The 15,336-nt window shown below is 40.3% G+C and overlaps 1 protein-coding gene across 1 annotated transcript in view; it reads right to left on the bottom strand.

The window, feature by feature from the left end:
• Nucleotides 1–631: 631 nt before the first annotated feature.
• rfc3 (replication factor C (activator 1) 3) overlaps nt 632–15,336 on the bottom strand; it is a 37,064-nt gene continuing 22,359 nt past the window's right edge. Inside the window, exons 8-9 of the mRNA XM_080197460.1 lie at nt 6,954–7,023; nt 632–4,074 (exon numbers count right to left, since the gene is read on the bottom strand). Coding sequence (XP_080053586.1) covers nt 3,883–4,074; nt 6,954–7,023 — 262 coding nt within the window. The 3' untranslated portion in view covers nt 632–3,882. The remainder of the gene's footprint in view (nt 4,075–6,953; nt 7,024–15,336) is intronic.

The following is a 15,336-nucleotide window of genomic DNA, read 5'->3' as shown; positions in this document are numbered from 1 at the left end:
TCACATATTGCCTGTATGTTTCCTAAATTCCAACAGTAATTACATTTCTGAAGTACTTTATTGGCTGTAGATTCACTTTGAAACATCCAGTGGCTGTGTAAAGTGCTATATAAACATAAGCCATTGCAAGTCTCTTTTTACATGCCAGTTCTTATATCATTCAAGTTCTTTTAAAACATGGTCCTTGATACATTTATTCTGCTTTTATTTTAATTATTTTTCTTCTCATCCATTTTAAAACTCACTTAATGTCAGCTTGCTAATATTAGTGATCTTTCACGTTGGCAGCAAATTGGATTTAAAAGTAAGAGGTCTCCACTGTATTAGCAGATGAGAAAGTGATAAGGATTCAATAATGAAGCCTTGTGAACACTAAATGAATAATAAGGTAATGATACTTTGCAAGATTTTGCTGGAGGTAAAGTGTGTCTTCGACTCAATATAGCATCAGGATTAATGAAAGTACACTAATGAGAACTTTTGCAGTTGAGCATGTGGGATTGCACATATCATTAAAACAGCAATAACCAAAAGAATACATTGGTTTTCTATAAAAGCAGCAGCCGCCACAAAATAAAATAAATCAATATTTAGCTAAGAAGAGTCTAATTAAAGATTGCTTCAGCAGCTCTCAGGGTGGATAATATCATTTATTTTTCTAATATGGATTGTATGAGAATGGTCATCTGCCCAATAACTTGTTATTTAATAGCAATCTAAAAACAGCTCTAACACTGATCCTAAAACAGAATGTTAAAAAGAGTAAATAACAGGTCTGAAAATAGACATAGGACAGAATTCTCTCGAAATACTTCAAGTGTCACAAAAGCGAGAACAACAGAGTGATTTGTGCCAGTCTCTTCAGTGCCCTTTGCAACCAATTCTCCCACACTCAGTTACTATTTGAGAGTTTTGGGATGGGAGCCTCAACATGCCAGAGAGTCTGGCTTCAGAACATTAAAGGTGCCATTTCACAAGGGTACCCACAATCTCCGTTCACTAGGAGACCCCTCTCCCTGACACTGGTCATTAGCATTGGGGCTGTCCTGATGGGACGATGGAAAGGTCCGTTGACCTCAAACAGGATTTTACAGTTTTGGGCTGAGCAAGACCGTAAAATCCTGCGTGTCAGGTCGATGACCTTTCACAGAAGTTCAAGAAAGAACACAAGCAGGAAAAGCTTGTAGAGGGAGGGAGAGGCAGGAGGGAAAAAAAAGGGGAAGATCTGCAAAGTGGTGGGAAGTAGGAGAGATAATATGAAATGGATGAGGTTGCAAGTCAAAAATGGGTGGTAAAGGAATAATACAGACACAAAAGGCACATCTAAAGCAGATTTAAGTGATAAAAAAATCAACTGCTGCAGTCTAAAAACGAATGGGGAAGTCATCAGATAATGACAATGTCACTGGACTAGCAATCCAGATTCCCAAGATTATGCTGAGGACACAGGTTTAAATTCCATCATGGCAGCTGGTGGAATTTAAATTCAATGATTAAATCTGGAAGTAAAAGTGGATCTCAGCAATTGCAACTATAAAACCATTGTCATAAAAACCCAACTGGTCTCAAACTTGCTCTTCTCTCCCTCAAACTGAACGTAAAATTCAATCATATTATGGTCCCTGCTATCTAGATCATTAATTACTCTCATCTTGTTGCACAATATCAGGTCTAACATGCCTGCTGTCTGGCTCCAGAACATGCTGTTATGAAAAACTATCCTAAAAAACATCTGGGCTATCTTTGCCCACCTGACCTTCCCAGTCTATGAAAATTAAAATTTCCCATGATTATCACTGTACCTTTCTCATAAGCTCCACTTACTTCTTCCTTTATACTTCACCCTACCATGTGGCTACTGCTAGGGGGCCTGTATGCCTTTTGAACCTTTGGAATAAAATAAACCTTAGTCACATACCAAACTCTAGCCTAAAGGCTGAGAAAGTTAGAAAGCAAAGAGCACCTCTTTCCCTTCCTTCCATTACTTCCTTAATTACCCAGCTCCAGGACTCTGTTCCAAGTTGTACTTCTTGCAGTAAACCAGACCAGAAGCATCTCTTTTCCCACCTTGCACATAATTCCCAAATATATTTACTCTGTCTCTGTCTCATTTAAGCCAAAGTCTCCCCTCACTGACATGCAGTTTAAAGTCCCTTTCTTATATAGAACTATATGAGTCAGTCACCAGTCTAGCTTCCTGCTACACTAACCAACTTCAAAAAGTGCTTCTTCCCTGCTGTCTTAGACTTTTGAATGGACCTACCTCTCATTAAGTTGATCTTTCTCTACACCCTAGCTATGACTGCAACAGTACATTCTGCACTCTTCCCTTTTCTCCCCTATGTACAGTATGCTTTCTCTGTATTGCACGCAAGAAACAATACTGTTCACTGTATACTAATACATGTGACAATAACAAATCAAATCTAGTCAGGCAAGGGCTTTCTTCAGGTGCTTGGTCTGTTCAACCAGTCTATTTAATTTACTAAAAGGCTGTTAGTTCTAGGTCAGAATTTTAGTTTTATTCTAAAATTAAACTTAAGATTTATCACTTGAATTCCCACTTTGATCTAAATTTCAATATACTCATTTGATCTCACTTCACATTTTTCTAAACTCCATGAGTATAGACCAGATTTGCTTAATTTTTCCTCAGAAGATAATTCTTTTATCCCAGGAATCAGCCGTATGAACTGTTTCTGAAGTACTTCAATTGCAAAAATATCCCTCATTGAATAAGGAAACCAAAACAACAACTCCAAATACAATCACACCAATATTCTGCACAGTTGCAGCAAGATTTTTGTACTTCATACTCCATTTCCCTTGCAATAAAAGTAAACATTCCATTTGCTTTAATTACTTGCTGTACCTGTAGGTTGACATTTAGCAATTCATAAAGGACACCCAGATCATTCTGGCCTGCAGCATTATACTGTTTCTCTCCATTTTAATAATATGTTTTTCCTATTCTTCCCACCAGTGGATAACATCTTTTCCACATTATACTTCAATGGCCAAATTTATGCCCTCTCACGATCTATCTCCCTTTTCAGATTGTGTACTCCTCACAACTTCCTTTTCTACCTATTTTTGTATCATCAGCAAATCTAGCTAACTGGTTTCTGTTTCTTTTTGAATAGAGAGTTTACAGTTTTCCAATCCACTGGAATCTTTCCAGAATCAAGAAAATTTTAGGAGAGTACAACTAAAGCATCCATCCTAGGTAGGAGGCAGGGTAGGAGACTCGAGCCTTTAGTTCCATAACTATTCCAGTAGTATTTCCTCGAGTGAGAGCGGTTGAATTAAATTGCAAGATGAAAGTTCTAATTAGCTCCAGGAACCCCAGTTAAACCCAGAAAAATCAGAAGTTGAGCCACCAGTTACAATAACAAAGCAATTCAAAAGGAATCCTCATCACCACAATCATAGGTACATACACAATACGTTGCAGATTCTGGAAAATTTAAAATTAAAACACTGACTTCTTTCAGGGTTACAAGTTTCATTTGTTAGTGAAATCAATGAAAAATATTTTCAAACCAGAGAATGCATTTTTCATCATACCATTTCCCCCAACATGGAATCACTTTATTGGGATAAAATGGTTACTTGCAACCTTGAAATCATGAGTTTTAAAACACAGACAAAACAGATAATCTGATCATCAGACTTGTTTGTTTGTTCAGACAGTTATTTACAGTAGGTTTATCAAGTTTGTTATAATAGGACAAAATAGGGAGACAGGATTTATTCAGTCAACTAAATTCTTGTACAAATATTAACTGAGTTTCTATAACACTGAATGAGAATCATCCAGTTATAGTCACACCCTCCCCAAAATGAAAACAGTCACAATATCTATAAAGAACAGAAATCTCATTAGAACATCATAGCTTCCAGGCCATCTTCCATAAATTGCTTGTAAATAGCCATAAACTTGGCCACAAATGCTTCCAGGTGATAAATGGCCTTGTTGCCAAGCTGCAGACGATGCTCATAATAGGCAGCCATCTGTGCAACCTCACCTTTAAGCAGACCATCACAGTTGTTTAACAACTCTGACAAGAGACCCTGAAACAGAAAATTTAAATAAATTAATCTGAAAATTTGCATATCACTGCATTTCACAGAACCACAGTATTACTACAGTGCAGAAGGAGGCCATTCCATCTTCATAATTGCTAGTATTCAAAAAATTTGATCCATGGAATCATAGAATATGATTCTATGAATCAATTTTCTGAAGACTCATTCAGTCTGATCTAATTCAAATAAAATTACTTTAGAGAAACTTTGAAGAATCCATATTTCTGACTTAATTGAATGTGCAATTTCACATGATATTTCAATTAATTTTGCTCACTGTTTTCACACTCCAGAATATTTGCCCTCGTTAGCTGAGCATAAATTCCTGTCTTTGGATCAAAATCCTAGAACCCCCTTCCGAAAAGCACTGTGGGTGTTGCTACAATGTATGGACTAAAGCAACTCACCTGCATCTTCTCAAGTGTCATTAGGAATAGGCAATAAATGTTGACATAGCCAACAAGGCCCACAACCCTGACAAGCTGAGTGTATGGGCATGTGCTTGGCAGATGCAGCATAATATGGATAAATCTGAGTTAATCCACTTTGGTAGCAATAATAGGAAGACATTATTACATGAATGGGTGTAAATCGAGAGAGGTGGATACTCAGTGAGACCTTGGTGTCCTTGTGCATCAGTCACTGAAAGTAAGCGCATAGGTACAGTAGGCAGAAAAGGTGACAAATGGTAATGTTGGCTTTCATAGCAAGAGGATATGAGTTTACTGATAGGGATGTTGTACCCCAATTTTATAGGGCATTGTTGAGGCCATATCTGGAGTATTGTGTACAGCTGGCATTCCTATCTGAGGAAGGCTGGCCGGTCTGTTAAATGAGAGACCAAATTGGTTAGGATTATATTCACTGGAGTTTAGAAGAGTGAGGGGAAATCTCATAGAAACTCAAAATTCTAACAGGATTAGACACGGTAGATTCAAAAAGAATATTCCTAATGGTGGGGAGAGTCATAGTTTGAAGATAAGGAATAAAGCTTTCAGAACTGTGAGGAGAAATTTCTTAATGCAAATGAGTGTTGAATGTGTGGAATGCACTACCACAGAATGTAATTGAGGTCAAGACTTTGTCTGATTTCAAGAAGAAATCAGATATAGCTCTAGAGCTAAAGGGATCAAGGGATATGAAGGGAAGGTGGGGCATCAGGATATTGAATTTAATGACAACCATGATCAAAATGAAAGGTGGAACAAGCTCGTAAGGCCTACTCCTGCTTATAGTTTCTAAACGATGTGGAGATGCCAGCGTTGGACTGGGGTAAACACAGTAATAAGTCTCACAACACCAGGTTAAAGTCCAACAGGTTTATTTGGTAGTAAGTGCCTCTAGCTTTCGAAACGCTGCTCCTTCATCAGGTGACTCACCTGAGGAAGGATCAGCGCTCCGGAAGCTAGTGGCGTTTACTACAAAATAAACGTGTTGGACTTTAACCTGGTGTTGAGAGACTTCTTACTATAGTTTCTAACCAATGAATGAATAAAAATACTATTTGGACATTTAAATCCAATAGTAATATTCCTTATTGCACATTATGTAAAATTTTATAAAAGATATTTCTATTCTTCAAAGTCATCACTTCAGCAATGGTACTTTGCTGTATATTACAAACTAGCTCAAACTAAAGGAGCAATTCCATAACTGCTGAGTCATTATTATTGTGTCACAAAGCATTGTAATGTTTTGCAATAACTTTTTCCAATTAGCAGTATAAACTGTGCAGTTAGCAAGGCATTTTAATGTAGGAAATTTTAAATAGAGCCTTGGATATATTCCAACCAGCACAATTTGAAAGAGACAAAGAATTGCTTTACAGATCATTTTATTCAACCGAACAACACTAAGAAAAATGACCTTGTGTTCAATAATTTTTTTTTCAGTAAGTGTGTGTAGTGGTTATTTCCATCAATAAGCCAGATGCAATCATGAAAAAACATCAAACATTAATCAATAAATATTACAGAAAAGTTTAATTTATTTTGGTTAATGCCACCACCTCTTCCCTTTTATGCACTGTGGCTTTGTAGCACTCAAATATTGATTCTCATCAAAATTTTATTTCCCACCCTCTTTTTTTCCATCTGTAATCAGCAACTTGCTGTGTTAAATGGTAAACTAGCATCTGCATTCCATTACTCTGTGGAATAACATGGTCTAGCATACCAATAGAGCTCGTTTTGATAGATGACTTTCTTACCTAACCAGAAGGTTGTAATTTCAATTGCATTCCAAACTTAGTGTGTCAAATTGTAGAATCCCTGTAGTGCAGGAGGCGGCCATTTGGCCAATTGAATCTGCATCGATCACAATCCCACCCAGGCCCTTTTCCCGTAACCCCACTTATTTACCCTGAAATGAAGGGGCAACTTAGCATAACCTATCAACCTAACCCACACATCTTTGGGAGAAAAAACAAAATTGATGCTCCCAGGGGAAACCCACACAGACACAGGGAAACTCCACATAGTGACCCGAAGCCAGAATTGAACTCGGATCCCTGGAGCTGAGAGGCAGCAGTGCTAACCACTGAACCACCGTACCAATAATCCTCTTGTCAGACTCGGTTATGATGTTAAACCACTGATTCAAGTATGCATTAAAAAATTTCATGGCAGCAAGTTATATCCTAACTTTTCTCCATAAACAGAAAAATCTTTGGTCATTTATTCTGTTTGTTGGATTGAGATGTATTAAGAAAAGCTACACAGTAACTTGTCAACTGTGCTTTGATTCATGGTAAAAGATGTGTTGCCCCTCCCCTTAACATATTGTACCACCATTCCAGAATTAAACACTATAGGATAGCTAAGTTGACAATGATAGGTGGGATTAAAAGGTCTTCTGTAATATACCTTCATTATTATTTCAGGGGGTATGCAGTGTGTCAGAAGCTCATACAACCGTCCACGCACTTCAAGCAGCCTAAAAGGAAAGACATGAAACAAAATATATTAGCACTAATTATGCTTTTCCAGATTGAAGGAATATATCCTAATCAAAGTGCTATAATAAATGGGGGCAACATAATTGCCTTCATAGTTTTCCTACAAATTGTCTCAGAAATTCTGCATGTAAAGTTTCTATCTAATACAGTATAGTATTTATGTGGATCGAATTTTATTTGGCCAGACTTCGCAAAACGTCCTTAGAAATCTGATACCATGAAATGTTATGTTGTTGAAACATTGTCAAACCAGAAAGATGAGGAATGCAATATTAAAAAATCTCTCAAGAAGGTAATTTATAAAATCAAAGATGTGCAGGTTAGGTTCATTGACCATGCTAAATTGACCCTTAGTGCCAGGAAGAATTAGCATGATAAATACATGGGGTTACGGGGATAAGGCCTGGGTGGGATTGTTGTTGGTGCAGGCTCAAATGGGCCGAATAGCCTCCTTCTGCACTATAAGGAGGCTATGATTTGTGAGGCAATTAAGTATAGAATATGCACATTTAAAGGTTTTTCTTACAGTATTCTTTAATTTCCATGTGAAATTTTATGTGTAAGCCATATCATCTATCACCTTACCATTGCTTAAAGACACACAAAAATGTACTTCTCTGATGCAGGAGAAAGAATATAAAGGAGAAACGAGGAAGCGATCAGAACAAATCACTGTAGTAATATGTTCTCATTGACATAATATCAAAAGAGTCAATTAATGTTGCAGTTGCCAACAAAGGAAATAAAGCAAAACAAAGGACAGAAAATAACATTTAAAGATTATTGCACCTTTTGTACTTAGGATACCTCAGCTTGTTGTATACGGGCAATGGATTACCTTTTAAAGTGAATATTGTGATGTAGGCAAACAATTAATTTTTAAAACACTAAGTTCATAAACTGCAGCAATAAATATATTACTCGGCCAGACTTGAGTAGGGAGAAAATACAATAAATTGGACAAGAGTTTTTGGTACCTGCTCACCCACACAAAAACATGAAAATCAGGAAGCTGCTATCCAATTTGTTGGGCTCTTCTGCAATTTGTCTTATACTAATTCAGAAGAAATTTGATATTGAAATTTTATTTGGTCTTGGAGATTGAACAAATACTTTTTTCTCTTTGCCTCATCTTTCTTTCCTTCACATGATTTACATGGAAGAATCTTCATGAGCTATTCTTTGTCCTATTCACAAAAGTAACTGCACTAGAGGTAAGTGTACTATTTCAGACATCTGATAACTGAGGAGTGCCGGAAGTCTGGAGGATAGCAAATGTTGTCCCCCTTGTTCAAGAAGGGGAGTAGAGACCATCCTGGGAATTATAGACCGGTGAGCCTTACTTCTGTTGTGGGCAAAGTTTCGGAAAGGATTATAAGGGATAGGATTTATAATTATCTAGAGAGAAATAATTTGATTAGGGATAGTCAACACGGTTTTGTGAAGGGTAGGTTGTGCCTCACAAACCTTGAGTTCTTTGAGAAGGTGACCAAAGAGGTGGATAAGGGTAAGGCAGTTGACATGATGTGCACAAGAGTGAGAAAACTTGCATCTGGTCAATCATGCACAGAAAACAGCTGTAGTCAACATGGAGCTTAATTGGCTCAATGACGTAGTATACAAACAACAGACGAATTTTGCTCAGAATGCATCACTGTTCATCTGTTAGGAAAAAAGTTCAAAGGGAAGATGTGAGCAGAGTGTATGTAGGATTTGCTGCAAGGAAACTGCTGCTCTGAGTGATAAAACAGTGCAGAAATAGTTCATGATGTGCTCTCCCAATTCAAACAGGGTCAGTTAACAGAGTGTTTATGCTCCAACTCTGTGCTCCACTAGGGGCAAAAGATCAGTCCTATGAGGAGCTTGACAATGTTAACAGGAACATCTTTACCCAAATGGGATTTCAAGTATCATAGCACAGGAAAGATAAATGAAAGAAACTAGAGTGTGTGTAACTGACACCTTTTTTCAGAAACAAACCACGCTCCAATGTGTTCTGGAGATGATCAAAAATCAGGACAACAGCGCCACAAGGTATGATCATTCATGTTACTCATGCCACTATGGGGTGGCACAGTGGTTAACACTGTTGCCTCTCAGTGCCAGTGACCTGGTTTGATTCCAGCGTCAGGTCATTGTCGGAGTGGAGTTTGCATTCTCCCCGTGTCTGCGTGGGTTTAGGTGAATTGGCCACGCTAAATTCTCCTTCAGTGTACCCAAACAGGCAACGGAGTGTGGCGACTCGGGGATTTTCACAGTACCTTCATTGCAGTGTTAATGTAAGCCTATTTATGACTTTAATAAATAAATTTTTAAAAAGTATTCTCAATGAAGAGAGCTACAACAGCACTGACTGCAATATAGATCATTCCTTGTATGCACCAAGGTTAGGATGTAACTCTGGAAGCTTTTTCATTCAAAGCAGGAAGGCAGTCTTCATAATCACCATGTTAAAGACATGCACTATTGGATTTAAAGCAGCAATAGGTCCATTAGCAAAGAAAACAACCCCACTCATCACTGACTGCAATAAATGATTACAGCAAAGGGTAGAACATTCATTTGAGAAAAACTCATCAAGAAAGTTCTGGACACAATAGAGGGTCTGACTGTTATGAAAGAATTGGATACCAAACCCACAGTAGGGAGTTTAGTAAAGCTACTGACTTACTTGCTACCGGCAAAGCTTCAGGTAATGTTATGCTAACTGAACAATGTGTACAGGAAGTTGGCACCCCTGCAACATCATGAAAAACCTCTCTGCTGGCAGGAGGGAGCAATGTCTCAGGCTGCGTGAAATACAAAGATTGTGACCCAATACAAGAACAAGAGTGACCAGGGTCACTATCAACATTACTCAACATTTATCAAGACATCACACTGCTAAACATTTGTCGAAAAACAACTGTGTTGTCCTGGTCAGACTGCAGTTCTTGGCTGAATGCATTTATCCCAAATGTCAATGTGATTTCAGAACCGGAAAATCCACAATCAACATGATCTTTGCAAGTCGGCAGCTACAAGAGAAATGAAGCAAACAAAGGAGACCACCAAATGTTGGTTTTATTGATCTCAACATGTGAGCAGAAGCAGCCTATTTAAGCAGATGAAAATTCTGTTCAGTGCATTCTTCACTTTCTATGACAAGGTCACAGAATCCCATTCGGCTCATCCAGTCTGCACTGACCACAATTGCACCCTATTCCCGTAACCCCACATATTTATCCTGCTAATCCCTGACACTAGGGTCAGTTTACCATGGCCAATCAACCAAATCTGCACATCTCTGCACAGTGGGAGGAAACTGGAACACCCTGAGGAAACCCATGCAGACACAGGGAGAACGTGCAAACTCTACACAGACATTGACCCGAGGCTGGAATTGAACCCAGATATCCCTGGCGTTGTGAGGCAGCAGTGCTAATCACCCGGTGATGGACAAGTTATGACGAGACTACCAGAATGCCTTGAGAACCTAAAGAGGTGTGAAAGTTGTATCACATTTCAATCCGACTGAACTTCAAACAGCAAATTTACCAAGCCCATGGTCTTTGAAGCCTGGACAATAAATGTTAAGCAGGAGAAAGATTGAACAATTTTGCACTTTCACTATCCCAGATTTATCCTTCAAAATCTCCTGGCAGGAAACAATTTCAGAAGTCCTGGAGTTTGCTAGTTCCATCAGCACACATACATTACTAAGCCAAGAATGTCTGCGCTGGCTTGCCACATTGATAAGACGGAAGACAACTGTATATCAAAAGATGTTCTGTGCTGAAATAGTCACTGGGTCAAGGCCTGCTGAACATCCATACATCTGTGACAAGGACGCTGACAATTGAGCCATGAAATTGGCAGACATTGACATTCAGAACGGGAAGATACTTGCTGGTGGCAGTGACCTCTGCAGGAAGATTGAAATAGACAAGGAGAAGTAGAAAGCTCAGATGGCTGAGACCAGAAAGAAATCTCACAACACCAGATTAAAATCCAACAAATTTATTTGGCAGCACAAGCTTTCAGAGCACTGCTCCTTCATCAGGTGAGTGAGGACTTGTGTTCACAAACAGGGCATATATAGACACAAACTCAATTTACAAGATAACGGAATGCAAGTCTTTACAGGTAATCAAGTCTTATAGGTACAGACCATGTGTGAGTGGAGAGAAGGCCAAGCACAAGTTAGGAGAGATGTGTATTGTATCCAGCCAGGACAGTTGGTGAGACTTTGCAAGCCCAGGCAAGTTGTGGGGGTTACAGATAGTGTAACATGAACCCAAGATCCTGGTTGAAGCCAAGTTCCGCACACGAGGACGGCCATCAGTTTCTGCTCAGCGATTCTGTGTTGTCGTGTCGTGAAGGCCGCCTTGGAGAATGCTGACCCAAAGATCAGAGGCTGAATGCCAGTGACTGCTGAAGTGTTCCCCAACTGGAAGGGAACATTCCTGCCTGCTGATTGTGGAGCGGTGTTCATTCATCTGTTGTCATAGCATCTGCATGGTCCCCCCAAATGTACCATGCCTTGGGATATGAAGTATGTCCCATGGCATGGTACACTGGGGAGACCATACAGGTGCTAAAACAGATAAGAACATAAGAAATAGGAGCAGGAGTAGGCCATCTAGCCCTTCGAGCCTGCCCCGCCATTCAATAAGATCATGGCTGATCTGTCGCTGCTCAGTTCCACTTTCCCACTTTCTCCCCATAACCCTTAATCCCCTCTCTTATCAAAAACCCATCAACCCGCGTCTTAAAAATATTTATCGAGGCAGTCTCCACCACTTCAACGGGCAGAGAATTCCAGAGATTCACCACCCTTTGAGTGAAGAAGTTCCTCCTCAACTCCGTTCTAAACCGCCCCCCTTTTATCTTGAGGCTGTGCCCCCTAGTCCTACTGTCTTTTTTGAGCGGGAAGAGTCTCTCCACCTCTATCCTATCCATCCCATTCATCATCTTATACGTCTCAATGAGATCTCCCCTCATTCTTCTAAACTCTAACGAGTACAAGCCCAGTTTATTCAGCCTCTCCTCATAGCTCAACCCCCTCAACTCCGATATCAGCCTAGTAAACCTCCTCTGCACTCCCTCCAAGGCCAAAATATCTTTGCACAGGTGCGGCGCCCAAAACTGCACACAGTACTCCAGCTGCGGCCTCACCAATGCCCTATACAGCTGCAGCAAGACCTCCCTACTTTTATATTCAATCCCCCTCGCTATGAAGGCCAGCATCCCATTCGCCTTCCTGACCACCTGCTGCACCTGCAAGCTGGGTTTTTGCGACTCATGCACAAGGACCCCGAGGTCCCTCTGCACCGTCGCCTGCTGCAGTTTTTCGCCCCGTAAGTAATAGTCCTTCCTACCATTCTTCCTACCAAAGTGGACCACCTCACACTTGCCAACATTAAATTCCATTTGCCATTTCCTGGCCCATTCGCCCAGCCTATCTAGATCCTTCTGCAGACTCTCCACACCTTCCGCACAATTTGCCGTTCCCCCAATCTTGGTGTCATCAGCAAATTTCGACACCCTACACTCGGTTCCCTCCTCCAGATCATCTATATAAATGGTAAAAAGCTGAGGCCCCAGCACCGACCCCTGGGGCACTCCACTAGTCACCATCCGCCAATCCGAATAGCACCCGTTGACCCCCACTCTCTGCCTCCTATTTGACAACCAATCCTCTATCCACGCTAACACCCTACCCCCAACTCCATGTCCCTCGACCTTCTGCAATAACCTCTTGTGAGGTACTTTGTCAAATGCCTTCTGAAAATCTAGAAAGACCACATCCACCGGCTCTCCTCTATCCACCGCCCTAGACACATCCTCATAGAACTCCAGTAAATTTGTCAGACACGACTTCCCTTTAATGAAACCGTGCTGCGTCTGCTCTATCAAGCAATTCCCTTCAAGATGCCTCGCAATTTCCTCCTTAATGACAGATTCTAACATTTTACCTACCACAGACGTTAAACTAACAGGCCTATAATTCCCCGCCTTTTGCCTGGCACCCTTCTTAAACAACGGCGTAACATTAGCTGTTTTCCAATCATCCGGCACTTCTCCGGAATCCAGCGACGTCTGGAAAATGAAGTCTGGAAGATGAATGAACACCGTTTGACAATCACCAGGCAGGAGTGTTCCCTTCCAGTCAGGGAACATTTCAGCAGCCACAGGCATTCAGCTTCTGATTTTCAGGTCAGCATTCTCCAAGGTGGCCTTCACGACACACAATGCAGAATCGCCAAGCAGATAGCCTAGTTCCGCACACGAGGACGGCCTCAACCAGGATCTTGGGTTCAGGTTACACTATCTGTAACCCCCACGACTTGCCTGGGCTTGAAAAATCTCACTAACTGTCCTGGCTGGAGATGGTAACACCTCTAACTTGTGCTTGTCCTTTTTCCACTCACATTGTCTGTACCTTTAAGACTTGATTAACTGTAAACACTCACATTCCAACCATTATCTTGTAAACTGAATTTGTGTCTAAATAAGCCCTATTTATGAACACAAGTCCTCACTCACCTGATGAAGTAGCAGCTCTCCAAAAGTTTGTGGTGCCAAATAAACCTACTGGACTTTAATCTGATGCTGTAGGACTTCTTACTGTGCTTACCCCAGTCCAACGCCAGCATCTCCACATCATGAAAACAGAAAACCAGAGGCCAGCAATCTCTCACTTCCTTTAGCCCACTGCCTTCATCTGCAGGAAGTGAGACAGTGATGAGTCTTCTAAGCCTCATCAGGCAATGTTGAATTCAAGAGTTGATCACAAAGGCACAAATCATCATCTCACCAGATGGAAGGCTATCGGAGATGACTGTTTGAAGATAAATGCTGAGAGCATTCCACCGCTTTTTTGAATATTGCTATGGGATCTCAAGTTCACTCAAGGGGACAACTGACTTCAGTCCATATCTAAAATTGGCACTCAAATGTCTAGCCAGTTTATATGCTCAAATATTGGAGTGAGTCTTAAGTCCATGATCTGCTAAGTCAAAAGCTTGAGATTAGTAACAAATATGCACAAGAGGAATTGATAAAGTACAGATCCAATCTAACATCAATATCTGGCAACTTAATAGGATTTGACAGGGCAAATTAAGCCATGCTTATGCCAAGAATATTCTAATAAACAGTAGGGCATTATTTTAGAAGTTGTGCTGCTGGGGAAGCTTTTTGATTTTTTTCAGGAAGTAGCATCCTGCAAGGACAGTAGAAGACAGTATAATGAAGTGCTCAGGTCTCAAAGGAAGTAACAAAAGTGGAATTAAATGCAATACTAATTTCCATTTCAAACTGGTCAAAGGAGCCGATATTCAAGTTTTTTTTGGTGTGGTGGGCACCAGGTAAAACAGAAGGAACAGATAAAGCTTGGAATTGGACTAATTAATGCAAACAAATTAGGAGCAGATTGATGCCTCTTAACACTCATTGCCTAATCTTTTGCCGTAAAGTTGTAAGGAAATGGATTTATTACTGCAATCAGGAGAAAATCCCTCCCAAACAGCATTGTAGGTATGCCTACACACATGGATTGATTTGATTTATTATTGTCACATTAACATAGTGAAAAGTATTGTTTCTTGCATGCTATACAGAAAAAACATACTGTTCATAGAGAATGAAATGAGAAAGTGCAGAATGTAGTGTTAGTCATAGCTAGGGTGTAGAGAAAGGTCAACTTAACGCAAGATAAGTCCATTCAAAAGTCTAAATGCAGCAGGGAAGAAGCTGTTTTTGAGTCGTTTGATAAGTGACCTCAGACTTTTGTATCTTTTCCCTGACAGAGGTGGTGGGAGAGAGAATGCCCGGGGTGTATGGAGTCCTTAATTACGTCGGCAGCTTTGCCGAGGCAGCGGCAGCAGTTCAAGAAGGCAGCTCCTTGGCAATAAATGCTAGCCTAGCCAGTGACACCCATATCCCATGAATGAATTTAGAAAATATATTTTTCCAAGCGATCATGGAATTAATTTTAAGAATGATTTCATTCTGTCCTATTGCCAATGCTAGCCATAAGCTACATCGCACCAAGTCCAAATTACCCATCATCTCTATCCGCAGCAACTTACATGAGCTCAGTCCACTAATGTCTCAGTTTTAAAATTCTTATCCTGCATTTTAATTACTCTAAGGCTATTATTCTCCCTTAGCATTCTCCAGTCCTACAGCAGAGTACATTCAATGAACTCTGACCTATTGTGAATCCCCCACTTCTCCCAGTCACTGATAGGGCTATCTTCAGCTGTCAAGGTCCCAAATTCTGGAATTTCCCTCTCAAACCTCTT

Source organism: Carcharhinus amblyrhynchos, chromosome 10 (genome assembly GCF_965287045.1).
Source record: "Carcharhinus amblyrhynchos chromosome 10, sCarAmb.v2.hapA, whole genome shotgun sequence".
NCBI classification, from domain to species: Eukaryota; Metazoa; Chordata; class Chondrichthyes; order Carcharhiniformes; family Carcharhinidae; genus Carcharhinus; species Carcharhinus amblyrhynchos.
This window is presented reverse-complemented; position numbering and strand designations above follow the sequence as displayed.